Source organism: Euprymna scolopes, chromosome 10 (genome assembly GCF_053919585.1).
Source record: "Euprymna scolopes isolate OS-2025 chromosome 10, ASM5391958v1, whole genome shotgun sequence".
Taxonomy (NCBI): Eukaryota; Metazoa; Mollusca; class Cephalopoda; order Sepiida; family Sepiolidae; genus Euprymna; species Euprymna scolopes.
Window position 1 is genome coordinate 31,998,662 of NC_136491.1, and position 15,000 is coordinate 32,013,661.

Below are 15,000 nucleotides of genomic sequence, written 5' to 3' on the forward strand. Positions count from 1 at the left end.
GGAACAAGCAACAAGCGAAACGGGAGAAAATTAAAATGTTCTTACCTGCCGCCATGAATGCAATAAATGCACTAATAAGAAATGCAACGCCTCTAACAGCCATATCCTATTAAAGAAACAAAATAACAAATATTAATTAGATTGGCAAATGTACGCTCTCCCACCCTCGATCACCATGGAGGAGATAATGCATGAACAGATTAGCGTATTGACGAATGAAAATATCCTACACTAACCACTCCCAAAATGACGGGGTAATGCTTGGGAGGTATCTTATAATAATAGAATAGATGCTATACTATCCCCAAACGAGGTGGTAATGTTTGGTAGGATGATGTTATTTCAACAGAACAAATATAACACTGCTTCCACACAGTAGGAGGTAATGCCTTGGCGAATACTGTCATGACGATCACACATACGCTACATAACCCACCCATCTCTAAAGTAAGAGGTAATACCTAAGATGGTGGTCTCACGACACACAAGAACATATATTACATTCCAGTACACAAAAAGGTGAAGGTAATGCCTGGTAGTATACTTTAATAATCACAGAACAGATACAGCATGGACGCACCAAAAAGAGGAGATAATAATTGTAAAGATGTCCCTGTTTACAATGCCTCCCCACGGGGCAGAGTTAGATAACAGGGTCGTTTTTTAACGTGGATAAAAGGAACAAAAATTAAAATTGTCTCAGTCGTGAAGGATTTTTCCTCCACTGACAGAGAACAAGAAATTGAAGTGCAGCATCTGAAGAATAGATACTACACTTTGATCTTGTCCCGGTATTTATTTGCTCCCCCACCGAGCAAATTAGGCACAAGGCCGATTTTTAAAGTGAGGAGTGAAGGGGAAATGGGGACCAACTCCCCGGGGAGTAGGGGAGCTGGTTAGTGACAATTGGTATGAAGGGTTGCCCCTACATTGACCAAGGTCTTATGTGTGGGATCGCCCCCACATAGGGTCTTTGCTTGCAGTATGTATTTATTTGCTTCCACACTGAGCAAATTAGGCACAAGGCCGTTTTTTAATGTGGAGAGAGAGGGGGGAGGGGACCAGCTCCCGATGGGCTGGAAATGGGAGCTGGATAGTGACAATTGGTATGAAGGGTTATGACCCCCTACATTGACCAAGGTCTTATATGTGGGGTCGCCCCCATATATGGTCTTTGCTTGCAGTATCTGCCGGAACAGATACTACACTTTGAGATATTAAATCTTTTATTCATGTTAAAAAAATACAGTCAAAATCAACGATGAACAAAAAACTTAGGCACATGGCCAACTCAAAAGGGAGGATTTTGGGGGTCGTTGGTCATCCTTGTCACTCCAGAACTAAACAAAGTCAAAAGTTTCTCCCAGCTAGTATCTTCTTTCACCATAATACCGCATTCACCCTTTCATATTGGGGGACGTCCTAGTAACTCCCAATTTTTAAAACATTTTTTAAGAAATATTGTAAAGATGTTATCATGACGAACGAATATATACTATCATCATCATCATCAGCAGCAGCAGCAGCAGCAGTAGCAGCAACCCTGCAGTTTAAGAATCTTACAATATGAGTGGCTATTCATAGCTCGAAACAGCTCAACTTTTGACGATGTCCTGTTCAATCGATCAAGTTGTTCATCAAAGTGCGACCTTGCTTTTTCGATCCTGGCATTACCAAATGTTCTATGCCCCTTTGACGGTAAATATGTCCTAAGAACATCATTTATCTTTTCATCATAGTTTCTATCAGAATTCCTTTATTGCACCCAGTTCTAGTTCATATTTATTAGACCCCTAATATTTTTATCACAAACAAAATTTCTGTGCTATTAATGCGTTTCTGCGTTTTGGGGCAGATATAGTATAGCTTTTGCAACCAGACAACAAGACAGACCAAACATATGCCTTAAGAATGTGTTGTCTAGTCTTGAGTGTGCTTGTATTGGAGCATAATACTGAGTTAAGTTTGATAAATGCTTGTTTACTTTGAAGCTATACGCGGTCTTTTTACACATACTACATTAACCTGAAAAAAAAAAAAGGTAGTGATGTCTGGTCGTATGATCGAATGACACTACTACTCCCTCAAATAAGAGGAGGAAATAATGCTTAGGAAGGTGGTAGTATTACAACAGAACTGATCAAACGCCACCCTCCTAAATTAAGCATTGAAAACTGATACATAAGTCTGAAATCTAATATATAAAATGCACTATGTCTTTCTGTCTGTCTGCCTGCCTCCATATTTTCAAACTTTATCTCTCCCGAAACTAAAAATTACAAAGCGGGCTAGGGACCTTAAATGATTAGATTTTTACGGGTCATTCTTTTACGGGTCTTTTAGCCGGCTAAAATATTTTTAAGGGGTCAAAAGGGGTCAAAATTGCAAAAATCGTTATACATTTTGTATATTCATCTTAGTTTATTTTTAATCAGTTCATATGCGTGTCACATTGGTACAGTGGTAACGTCACCAGCTTTGAATGGTACGGGTTGGCTTTCGGTTTCGATTCTAACTGATGGTACCCAAATACTTTTTTATTTTTGAAATCACGACTCTATAATAATATATATAAAATATGAACAAATTAAACTATAATATTTAAGCGTATTTTATGACAGGAAAAACTAAGTACCCCCACTAGTAGTATATTCTAATTAAGCACTAAAAATAGTAATAGTATAGTTTTGGTTTCAGACGGATAAATACAAAATCGCCATTAATAAAAGATAATCGATTAAAATATAATCAAAGCGAGTAAGGGATCGATTTATCGAGTGGTATGAAATTAAACGACGGTATAACGAATAACAAAAAGCTCAAATATGTTTAATTTTAATACTAGAAAAATTAACCCGTAACATTCAGACAGTCAGTACTAAGTAAACTAGAATACTCCTATTTATTATAATCATGGTTCAAATGAACATAGTGCAAAATTACAACCAAATTTTTTGCCGATTATTAAATATGATGATTGGCGAGAGTTGGTCAAACTGCGAAGAAAAACGCAAATTACTGAATATCTAAAATTTAGTATAATTCAAAAAGGGAGACACCATAATTTAACACGGCCAACAAACGGCACACACGTCAATTTAATATAGACTTATTTTGAAAAGGAGGTTTTAACCTCGAAACATCAAAAAAAGTTTGAACACCATATAACACAGAATTGATTGAAGATGAAAAATAACACTTGATAGAAAATAAAATAAAAATCATATTACATTTTGTCTCTTAATATTTGCAGTCATCTTGATTCTCACCCAGACATACTTTCAATTCACCTAGTGTCCATAACCTTGAATTATATTTTAAACTACGACTCTTATCTATTATACTATACGCTTTAAAAGTTCTAAGAAATAAAATCTCCTATTAAAGATTTGAAATTAAAAATAATAATCTAATATAAACTGGATTAAGTACATCAATTAAACGCATAGATATTTCAGCTGTAGTATGTTTTACAGAAAATTAGTTTTACAATGGAGTAAATGATTTACATGTAGGCTTTAGTTAATAATTCATTTCAACATGGCGACCTGAAACACAAAAAAAAAAACTGAATGAACGGACACGCTATGTCACTAAAACTTTTTATTATTTGCGTATCAAGTCAGTGCAAAGTTTTGCCGGTTGTAGAAACCCTCATAATTTATTTTATGCATAATGCTATCAAATAAAGATATCAACAATATTCATATTTATAATTTTTCTTTCAGATTATTAAAGCATAATTAATATTTTTTGTAACATTCTCACGCATGTTGACTCGGAAACAACTTTCTTTAGTCGACAGAAAAGGCACCACTTTCCATCATAATAATGCTTGTCTCATGATAACACTTTCGCCCGGCCAACAAACGGCACACACGTGAATTTAATATGGATTTAGTTTGAAAAGGAGGTTTTAACCGACTACTGACAAATTCTCGCTTCACTGGTGATTCTTTAAGGTTCGGCGACGTTATATTTCTTGCGTATGAGAAACAGGCACTTGTCCAGAATTCCGCCTATAAAAAAAACAAAAAGAAAAAGAAAATTGTATTTGTGTACATACCCATGACAGAAAAATATCGTATACCAAAAATCATGTAGTTTTACGTTCACATGGGAAACACTAACACTACTGACCAAAGATTTACTAGGAGAATGTTGTTAGGAAAACTTGCCTCATCCTGTATATTCTCTTGACCTAACTCCCTCGGATTATCACTTATTTTGAGGATAGCAAAACTATTTATATGACCGTAGGTTAACACCACGAAAGTAGATTGAAGAGGAGTTTGATTCGTATTTTACATCAAAACCTAAATGCGTTATATAAGCTCGTTGATAGAAGGAATCAAAGGTCGTTATTTGTTATGAATAAAGATTTTCAAAAACAAACAGATTTTCATTTTCAATCAGCCTTTTATACAGTCCTGCTGTTTCCATTACATTAAAAACATACTCGTTGACAATGTAGAAATATTAGAATTTCCCAGATAAGAAATTAATCTTCCCATTTCTGTCGTACTTCACCAGTCTATAATTCTAACCTTAACCCTAACTCTAACCCTAACTCTAACCCTAACCCAACTTTGCTATCCAACATAAATAATAAATTCTCACTTCACTAGTGATTCTCTCTAAAGTTCGGCAATATTGCGTATGAGAAATGGGCGCTTGTCCAGAATTCCTCCAACGAAAAAACAAAAATGTGCGTGATAGAAAAAACATCGTAAATTAAATCCAGTAGTTTTATTTTCGCAAAGAAAATCAGTTTTCAGCGATTTTGAATTATGTAATAGGGTGGGCCGATTACCCCCCCTTTTTTTTAATACACATATTGCTTTGGTAAGGCACCATTGTGTATTTGTATAATAAATGCCAACAATTAGATATCTTACTTGAGGAAATGACACCAAGGATCGTCAGCATAAACGCTTTGAAAAATCTTTGCTTTTGCAATATTTTCCCTCCAAAGAGCTGAGCAATTTCAGTATTTAAACCGGAAAAGACGGTCATTTCATTCCATTTAAATAACACAAAGAAAATAAAGCAAATAAAAGATAAAGTAAAAAAATTACCCCCCCCCCTGCATCTCACTACCAGCTTCAACATGCTGCTTTTTACCATGTACAATGCTCCTCTCTGACCGTTAAGAATGTTTCATAAGTTTAAAATAGTTGAAATTACCCCGCTTGTTTTTTTAGACTGCTTTCAAGATGGAGAAGTCGCCAGATTATTGCTGGTAATTTAGCAAAATTCTAGTGAATACCAATGGTATTGTCAATGGTATTGTCAGGGTGAAATCAATAGTGATACTGATCAATAGTGTCTTTTTTTTTCTACTTAAACTTCATACTTACTGTCTTGGCATTTGCGTGAATTAAAAATCTGTTTAAGTCTATAATATTATCTGTTGGCATGCATGGGAAAAGCTTGTTTAGCTTCTCTGTTTCTGCTTTTAATTTCTTCCATTCTTATTTTCTTAAGAATGGGAGCTTTGCTTTTTCTTCATTCATAAGTTGCATGATATTTGCTAATTCAGCTGCTTCATTCTCGTGTTTCATTAATCTCGGTCTCCATATTTCTCGTGTCAGAGTTTTCCAGGCCTTATACTTAGTTTCTATGTGTGAACTTCCAGTGAGGGGTGTTTCATGGCCTGTTCCATCATTTGTCTTGTATTTCCATTAGTTTTAGATTTGGAAGTCAACCTCTCTTGAGAATAAGTTTGCAATTCTTTGTTCCGTTGTATTATAGTCACTACACATGCTCCACAATTCTTTCATCCGTTTCTGATATCCTCAGTCTTTGGATTGACTTCTGTAATAGTATTCCATTACTAGTCTATTCTCTTTTATTGTCTATTTTTTCCTTCGGGTTTTTGGTCCGTGTTGGTTAATTTGATTCTCCTGTGTTTTATCTGTATTGTTTTGGTACATAAAATAAGACGAGATACTTACGTGCACTGTGTCTGTGATATTCTTGTTTCTTAAATTAGAAGCCCCAATGCTGATCACCAAGGAAGCACGTGACACCCAGATCTGTCTTCTGAGTCCCACGTTACGTGTTATTTTGTTCACTGAGGACATTGCGGCAACACAAAACGCAGAATAGTTTTACCTGTGCTTCTGTCTTTTTATCTCACATGTAGATGAGAGGCACACGTACGCAAAGAACATGAACAGACAAGGCACACAAAACCTAAGTGTGCGTACTTAGTACAATTTCTTATTACCTCTTTTAAGAGGTGTTGGTAGATACACCCCTCCTTTAAAATTAATAATTTATTATTTCGTTTAATTTTAGCTAATGAGACATAAGTTATTATTTTAATTAGAACCGGAAGTAACAGTGATAATGCCGCTCGTTAAATCTACCATTATCGTCATGGAAACAGTTTACTATTAAATTTATTTCGGTGCTTGTATTAAAATTGGTACTTATGTATGGTACCGCGCTGAAATCCATTCATCATTCCAGCGCGGCCATAGCAAAGATTGAATACGAGTTTGTAGTGTAAGTCAAATCTTGTCGGTAGCTGAATACTTGATGCTTCGCCAGGACTATTTGTTATCATGACGCCATCACTAGATGGGTTGCCTACCCTCGAGAAAAGGATCGACCGCGACAGTTTCTCAACCTGGTATTTTACCTCGCGGTACATACAGCGCCTCGCCTTCCCAAATGGTCACCCATTTGATACTGGCCAGGCTGAACGTTGCTTAACTTCGGTGATCTAGCGAGAACCGCTGTGTCAACGTGATTGTGCGCTGAAAAAATAACATTATTTCGAAAGTCATTCTTAACATGGGGAGGGGAGGGTCTTTTGTAAATATTTCTGTGCTTCCACTTAACAATTTAATAATAAAAAAAAGATATCGTGAAACTTGAATTTAACCCGAAAAAATATTTAAAAATAGCGCGGTACCAAAAATGCATAAGCACCTTAAGATGTTGTCTGTGTGTTAGCATTACATTATATATTTTTACGTACATTAATATATGTTTTTTTTATTCAATTAATTTTCTTTTATTAATTCTTTCTTTCTTTCTTTTTTATTTGTTATTACCATTGTTTTTTTTTTAATTTTTTTTTATTATCTTATGATAACTATGCGAAGCGATGTCTACACAGCATAGACGTTGTCATGAAGACGTTCTATATAATTTATATAATTTACTCAAATAAATTACTACTGTACCAATATGAACTGATTAAAAATAAACTAAGATGAATGTACAAAATATTTAACGATTTTTTTTCAATTTTGACCCCTTTCTGACCCCTTAAAAACTAAAGACCCATAAAAAACAATGATTTGAGGCCCCCAGCGCCGCTCTGCGACTTTTAATTTCGGAAGAGATAGAGTTTGAAAATATGGAGACAGACAGGTATGAAGTTAACATCGCCAGCTTTGAATTCTACAGTTTCGGTTTCGATTCTAGCTAATGGCATCTAAATACTTCTTTTTTTTTTTACTTTTGAAATCACGACTCTATAATAATATATATGAAATCTGGACAAATTAAAATATCATATTTAAGGGTATTTTACGACCAGGCAAATCCGGGGGCCCCACCCCCGCTAGTAAAAAAAAAAAAATGATAAACAAAATAAAATAAGTAAAAAATAAATAATAGAAAATTAACTAAATAAGAAAACGTTATCCATTAATACATACATAAATGTATGTTAATAGCAAAACACAGGCAAAATCTTAATACAACCGTCGAAATAAATTTTATATTAAAGTCTGTTTCCATGACGACACATGTTAGATTTAGCGAGCGATGTTACTGCTGTTGCTTCCGGTCCGAATTTTAATAATAACTGATGTCTCGTTCGCTAAAATTAAACGTAATAAATCATCATCATCATCATCATCATCATCATCATCATCATCATCATCATCATCATCATCGTCATCGTCATCGTCACCACCACCACCACCAAAAACAACAATAACAACAGTGATGATAATAGACGAGGAAACGTTATGCATCAAGTAACACAATGATTAGAATACCGAACCAAGTTCTAATTCTGCTTGACAGCTCAACTAATCCCACTTCCGGTTCCGTTTTTCGATATTTTCCATTTTTAACGATATCCTTTCGAAAAAGAGATTTTATTCTCGAAATGTTAATAGACTTCTACCATCCCGATTATCTCAAACAGTAAGTCCATATTTATTAGTTTGTGATTGTTTTTGGAAAATAAATGAATATACGAAGAAAAAAAAGATGCAAGACCTTCGTTCGTTTATCGATTTTTGTTTATACGTTACATCACTTCAAAACACGATTTCCGGCATTGCCATAGCCTTCTTATACTCTCTCTAACACACACGCGCGCGCACGCACACACACGCACACACACACGCGCGCGCGCGCACACACACGCGCGCGCGCGCACGCGCACACACACACACACACACACACACACATATATATAGTAATGTATTAAAATCATAATTATCATGAAAATATATATGGCTCTTAAGTTAAATATAATTTTCTACATTTCGTCCTTCTTGAGGATTCGTCAGGCTGTTGCATAAATTGGTATTACTGTATGTTTTTTTATACTTGCGTGATGTTTAGCTTGCTAGTTCGATGCCTCCGTTCGATCTCGAAAGACAAAGGATACCCCTGCGTGTGTAATTGTGTGGCAAGGACTGCGCAATCACCAACCACACCTCTCCTGAATCAGCACTGTTTGAGTCCAGTGGCAAGGAGGAGTTCAGGAAGGCTGGAAACAATGCCGAGATAAGCAGAGAGCACATACAGCACCTGGATGTCCCAAATGGTCACCCATTTAATACTGAACAGGTCTATCGTTGCTTAACTTCGGTGATCCAACGAGAACCGGTGTGTCAATGTTATTATGCTAGTTAGCCAATCAGATTCTATGTATTTTTCTGAATTTTCATATATATTTTCATACCTAATTTCGTATTGAGGACTGGTAAAGTAAATGCTAACAATCCATACATAAATATATATATACAGTAACAGGAGCGTGTCCAGAATTTCCCTATGAAAAAAATTTAAAATTTTTAAAATTAAAATTTTAGATGGACATATGTATTAAAAACATTTGAAAGCCCAATTACGATGCTTTCAATTACGTTCGGCTTTCAAACGTATTCTATACGTATTTCAATTTCAAATTTAAATTCAATAATCGCTTCTGACACGGAAAACACTACCCTGACAATAAAAATAAATATCTTTATGATGTATGTACCCGTGAATCAAAGAAAATATCATGTACCAAAAATCATGTAATTTGATCAAGTAGTTTTATTTTTACAAAGCAAATCATTTTAAGGCTAATTTGAGTTTTTTTTTAATGTCCACTCCTTCGCAAGTTAAAAGTGTATCGCAATTTTGATTTGATGGACGTTATCTTCTGTGATTCTTCGGCCTTTTTCAAGATGGCTTCGAGAGGTCTTCGCGCGTAATTTAACTATAAAATTTTATTTTTCATTAAAAAATAAAACAACATATTTCCGTGACTTTTTTGTATGTACGATATTTGCTTTACATCACGGGTACATATATCATAGGGATTTTTCTTGATGTTCCTTTCTTTTTATGTGGGGGAGACTCTGAACAAGTACCTACAAACGATGAATTTTTCCGAGAGATTATGATTTTCGTAGATAAATTGTTTTGCTTTTAAAAAATCATATTTTGTGAGAGATTTGTCAAAAAAAAAAGAAGAAGAAGAAAAATCACGATCTTTAAAACATATTTTGTATTTTAGGAATAAAGGCTATGTTTTGAGAGATTCTATTTATTTTGGAAAAATATGAGTGATTTTCTCTATATAAGAAAAAGATTTAAAAATTGGCTTTTCTGTGATATTTTTTTTATAAGAAAAATGAACAATTCTCAGATGTTGCTAGTAATGTACAACAAATTAAGGCACGACACATGTACTACAAAGCACGATAACTGCTGTTAGTGCTTCTTTATAGAATAAACAACTGATTTTAATTTAAAAACACGGTCATGCTGTTTTTTTCTTCATTAAAAATCTTTAAGAATGCACGTTTCAAACTGACATTTCACAAGATTTGGGGGGGAATTAAATAATTGTTACTTTTTGTTAACAATTTAACTATTAAAAAAACACTATAAAAACATTTACGATTGAAATTAAAATAAACAAATCTTTTTTTTTAACTTAAGTACATATTTTTTTAATTTTTATCTTTGAATAATATTTAAAAAAAAAAACTCCCCCCTTAAGTATGGAAAACAAACTTGTTTATTTTTTACAAAGATGTTTAGCAAAATAAAACAACAACAAAAACATACAAACCAACCAACAAACAAACAAACAAAAAGCAGAAGCAATTATTGTGCCTAAATTTGCCGTGTCTGAATTTGCCGTGCCTAAATTTGCAGTGTCTAAATATCACACGAATTGAGAATCAGCAGGAACAGCTGTCATGCTCTGATGTACATTTGTCGTGCCCTTATTTGTCGTACATAATTAGTGAAGCCGTTGATGTGCAGAAGAAAAAAGATTTTAAGGACCCCTGTGGAAGACATGTACTTCGGATAGTATAATAGACAAACTGTTTGTTCAATGGTTGTTTTGTCTGTAATAAGTTTTGGCCATTTTTTTTTCCTTTTACTATAAAACAACAAAACTAAAAAGCGGTCAAACAAACATATGACAACTAAATGTTACCAAAGGCAAGATAATTTACTCTTCTTTCAAGCTAGATAAGTTTTTATTGTTCTAACGTATTTCAACCGTTTATTCAGTTCGACAAGCAAGTATGGCCGACATGAGAGGGTCACATCTTTGGAGTCCAAATAGTCAGTCCAAAAATAAAAAATAAAACAAAATACCAGTAGAAGTCAACTCAATAAAGGTACATTAAACGTTCTAATGCCGGAAGTTTCTTTCTTTTAATTTAAGGGAACATTTTTTCTTTCAATATTTGACATTTTAAAAAAATACCCCCCCCAAGTCTAAGAAAAAAACTTGCTTATTTGTTACAAAGATTCGTAGCGAAAAAAAAAAAAAAAAAAAAAAAAAAAAACAGTACGAGCAATTTGTCGTGCCTTAACTTGTTGTGCCTAAATTTGTCGTCCCAAAATATCGCATGAATAGAGAATCAGTATGAGCAGTTTTCATGCTTTGTCGTGCATTTGTCGTGACTTAATTTGCCGTACATAATTAGTTAAACCGTAGGATTCTCTCAGACTTATTAATCCGTTTACTTATGAGAGGAACAAAAATGAAAATCTTACCTTGCTGTCTGACGTGTTTTCACGAAAGAATCGACTCGTGTTGAAGACACCCGAAAACGAGGTGATCAATATTTTCGAGATGTTTTTTTTTCTGGTATGCTTATGGCTTTTAAATAGGCTCAGATATAAAAGCATCAGATAAAAGCAAAGAAGAAATAAAAGAAGGATACGAAAAGAGATTAACTGGTTTGTTATCTCTTTATGTTTTATGCGCGAAGTTTTTTTTTTCCTTTTTATATTTTTTTTATAGCGTTTGGTATATTTTATCCGCCATGATTTTTATTTTTTCTTACTTTTATCAATTTGCCTATCCTTAATTGATTTAAGCACACGCGCGCGCTAGCGCACACACACAAACATAATAAAAAACACTTAGTTATTTATCTCTTTCTTTCCATGCATATATATAAAACTAAGAGCATTTTATTGTCATTTGCTATGCATACATACATACATACATACATACATACATATATGTGTGTGTGTGTGTGTGTGTGTGTGTGTGTGTGTGTGTGTGTGTGTGTGTGTGTGTGTGTGTGTTTGTTTTTTTGCGATACGTTTTGAATGAATTCAATTATTTACGAAAGTGCATTTTTACCTAAATGCGAGTTGGGAATAAGTTTCCCTTTAAGCAACTTGGTACCCCCACATGGAGAGCGGCGTACATTGATTTAAAATATAATATAATTTAATATATAATATAATTTTTAAAATATAATAACACAATATACACAATATTTGTAAAATTTTGTTCAATTCATAAACAAAGGTAAAAATTAGGACAGAACTTATGGGATGACCTGACACACACACACACACACACACACATACATATATATATATATATATATATATATATATATATATATATATATATATATATATATATATATCTGTCCTCATTTTTTACCTTTGTTTTTAAATTGAACGAAAATTAAAAAAATATTGTGCATATTGTGTAATTTTTTACATTTTAATGTTTAAATGCATTTTAAATGATTAGAATTTTTTACAAAATGATAAAATTAAAATGTGCTTGATTACAACTCTACTAACATGGAAGTGCCTAAGAATCATTTGAGGCATATAATGCTTCCTGAGTTCAAGAAAGGAAACTCAGATGCCGAAGCGGATAGAAATATTTACGCAGTTGATGGAAACAAATGTGTGAATGAAAGAACTCGCAGAAAATGGTTTTCGGAATTCAGAAGTGGAGATTTCACTCTTGAAGATCAAACCGGACATCCAGTTGAGTTTGATGATAAGTTTCTTGAAGCAGGTCTTGAAGAAAATCCTGCTTTATCAGTTGAGGAATTGGCAATAAAACTGAGTTCAAACCAAAACTTATGGGATGTTCTGATATATATATATATATATATATATATATATATATATATATTTATGTATATAATACTTCAGTCTTCTCTTCTGTAACATCCCAATTATATCTTGAATAAGCTATTTTATGAATCATATAACTCCTAAGTTGTTTGGTGTTCGTACGTAATACAACGGAACACGTGTAAGACAAAATCAAATATTATGAAACAAAAAATATGAATATATTTTTTCATGAGCTTTGGAATGTAACCTACTTATATATATATATATATATATATATATATATATATATATATATATATATATATATATATATATATTGGCTGATTAGGAAGGGAGCGATAGAAACTAGGAAGCTGATTGACTAAATAAAAACTCAATAGAATGTGCGTATATAAAAACGGGAGAAAACCACAACTCTTCGCATAAGCCTGACGAATCTTAGCGTGGATGAAATGCGGAATATTCTGCGTAGCTTAATTGCCATATATATTTTTATAACTTACTATATATATATATATATATATATATATATATTTAAATATACATAAAAATATATTCAAGTTACGAATTTATTGTTTGAAACAAAGCACATATATATAATAATTATATTTATTTCCTTAATCCATGGATTTTTAATAATTGTTCATGTCATTAGAGGAAATGAAATGGAATTAGCAACATTATTAATTATGAATAGAAATATATTTTGCTCATCAGCACATATATTGCCTAGGCAATTGAAAATATCATTTCAGTGTAATAATTCATTTGATTATCTAATCTATGATTTAACTTGTATATAAACTTTAACATTAAGACTCGAATTTTAAAGTAACCCCCTCCTCCTACCCCCACATATTCCCCTTCCCCCTCCATGTATCCCTATGCCCTAAGACACACCAGAAATGAACTTCCCAGACAAGTTCCTTAAACTCCAAAACTAAAAAATTACCGACATACCAAGCACCCCCTCCCACCTTTCCACCTTGTTCCCTTCCTCTTTTTTCCGCCCTTCTCGCACCCCTCCCCTGACCCCATTCACTCTTTCACTCTTTCATCCCATCATAACGAACATTTCTGTAAAAGTCTGAGGAAGCTACAGACGGCCAAAAAAACGGCCGGGTAGCTGAAACAATAATGTAACTTAACAGAAAGATACGGTAATAAAAAATAAAACGCATATTTGCTCTACAATAGTATTGAGCACTTTCTTCAGTTTTTATTAATTACCATTTATGCTATATATATATGACTATGTGGGTTTGCTAGCAAACTCCTCTTGATTTTTCTAATATCTCGTGGTGAAGTCATCTTTGGTCTGCCACTTTTATGCTTTTTTCTTCCATCTTTGCCGTCAATGACGAAACGTTTCACAGTTCGATGATCTCGTTTCAAATTTTTCGAAATTTCCAATGTAGACTTCTTTGCAGCAAGAAATATAACAATTTCACCCTTCTCCCTATCTGTAAACATCTTTCCTTTAGCCATTATCAATAAATTAAGATTATCTGCATAAACTTTTGGCTCACATGAAAAGTGGAAAATGTCGAACTATTATTAAATTCTGGCTTTTATCGTAAAATGTAGTAATGGAACGAACCAGAATGGCAACCAGCAAATGATGGAAGAGTCCAAAATGAAAAATAAAGCAAAATTAATAAAGAAATTGAGAAAAAATAGGTCTACAAACTCTTTTGACCCCCACTATATATATATATATATATATATATATATATATATATATATATATATATATATATAATTATCCACTGACACGCGTTTCGTCGTCCACGACTCATCAGAGTGGCTGAATCTAGCGAGATTCAAAAGCGGAACCTCGTGATAAGAAGCCTAAACCTCTACCACGGTGCTAACCTCGCCGGACTACTAAATGTATCACTTTTACGTAGATGTTTTTATTTGTTTTTGTTAGCGATACTTTCTTGAATTAATTCAATATTTATACGAAAGTGCATTTTTACCTAAATGCTTGTTGGGAATAATTTTCCCATATATATATATATAATTCCAATAATAGGAAACAAATATTTAAGGGATTTGTTTACATTCCTATATGACGAAGAGCCGATTGACCTTTTATGCTTGTAAAATTGAAAGTTTTATTAAAGCGAAAAAGCAAGAAACAAACATGCACTTAGCCCCCCACCCCCACCCCACCATACTACATTGATCTGATATCAACGGGCACCTGTTTATTGCCGATATCTGTTTTCTGCGGAAATTCTTCAATCGCTAATCACAGTTGTGAACTTTTTTTTATCGCCATTATCTTCGTTTTACTTGTTTGTGTTGAGCTGCTGTTGTTTCCGCCTTGAAAAGGCCTAGAAATAAGTACTATGAATTAGTGATGGGACGATTCCA

At 33.5% G+C, this 15,000-nt stretch overlaps 1 protein-coding gene across 4 annotated transcripts in view; it reads right to left on the reverse strand.

Annotated features, from left to right (window-relative positions):
* Nucleotides 1-11,475, reverse strand: part of LOC145285916 (chitinase-3-like protein 1) — a 47,937-nt gene extending 36,462 nt beyond the window's left edge. The window contains exons 1-3 of one of the 4 annotated variants that reach the window (XM_080134407.1): nt 11,275-11,475; nt 3,933-4,019; nt 46-106 (exon numbers count right to left, since the gene is read on the reverse strand). In XM_080134407.1, the coding sequence (XP_079990533.1) occupies nt 46-106; nt 3,933-4,019; nt 11,275-11,409 (283 nt within the window). In that variant the 5' untranslated portion in view covers nt 11,410-11,475. Of the gene's footprint in view, nt 1-45; nt 107-3,921; nt 4,020-11,274 lie in introns of those variants that run through there. The other 3 variants (XM_080134409.1, XM_080134408.1, XM_080134410.1) reach the window with 3 other exon arrangements.
* Between the last annotated feature and the right edge of the window lie 3,525 nt (nt 11,476-15,000).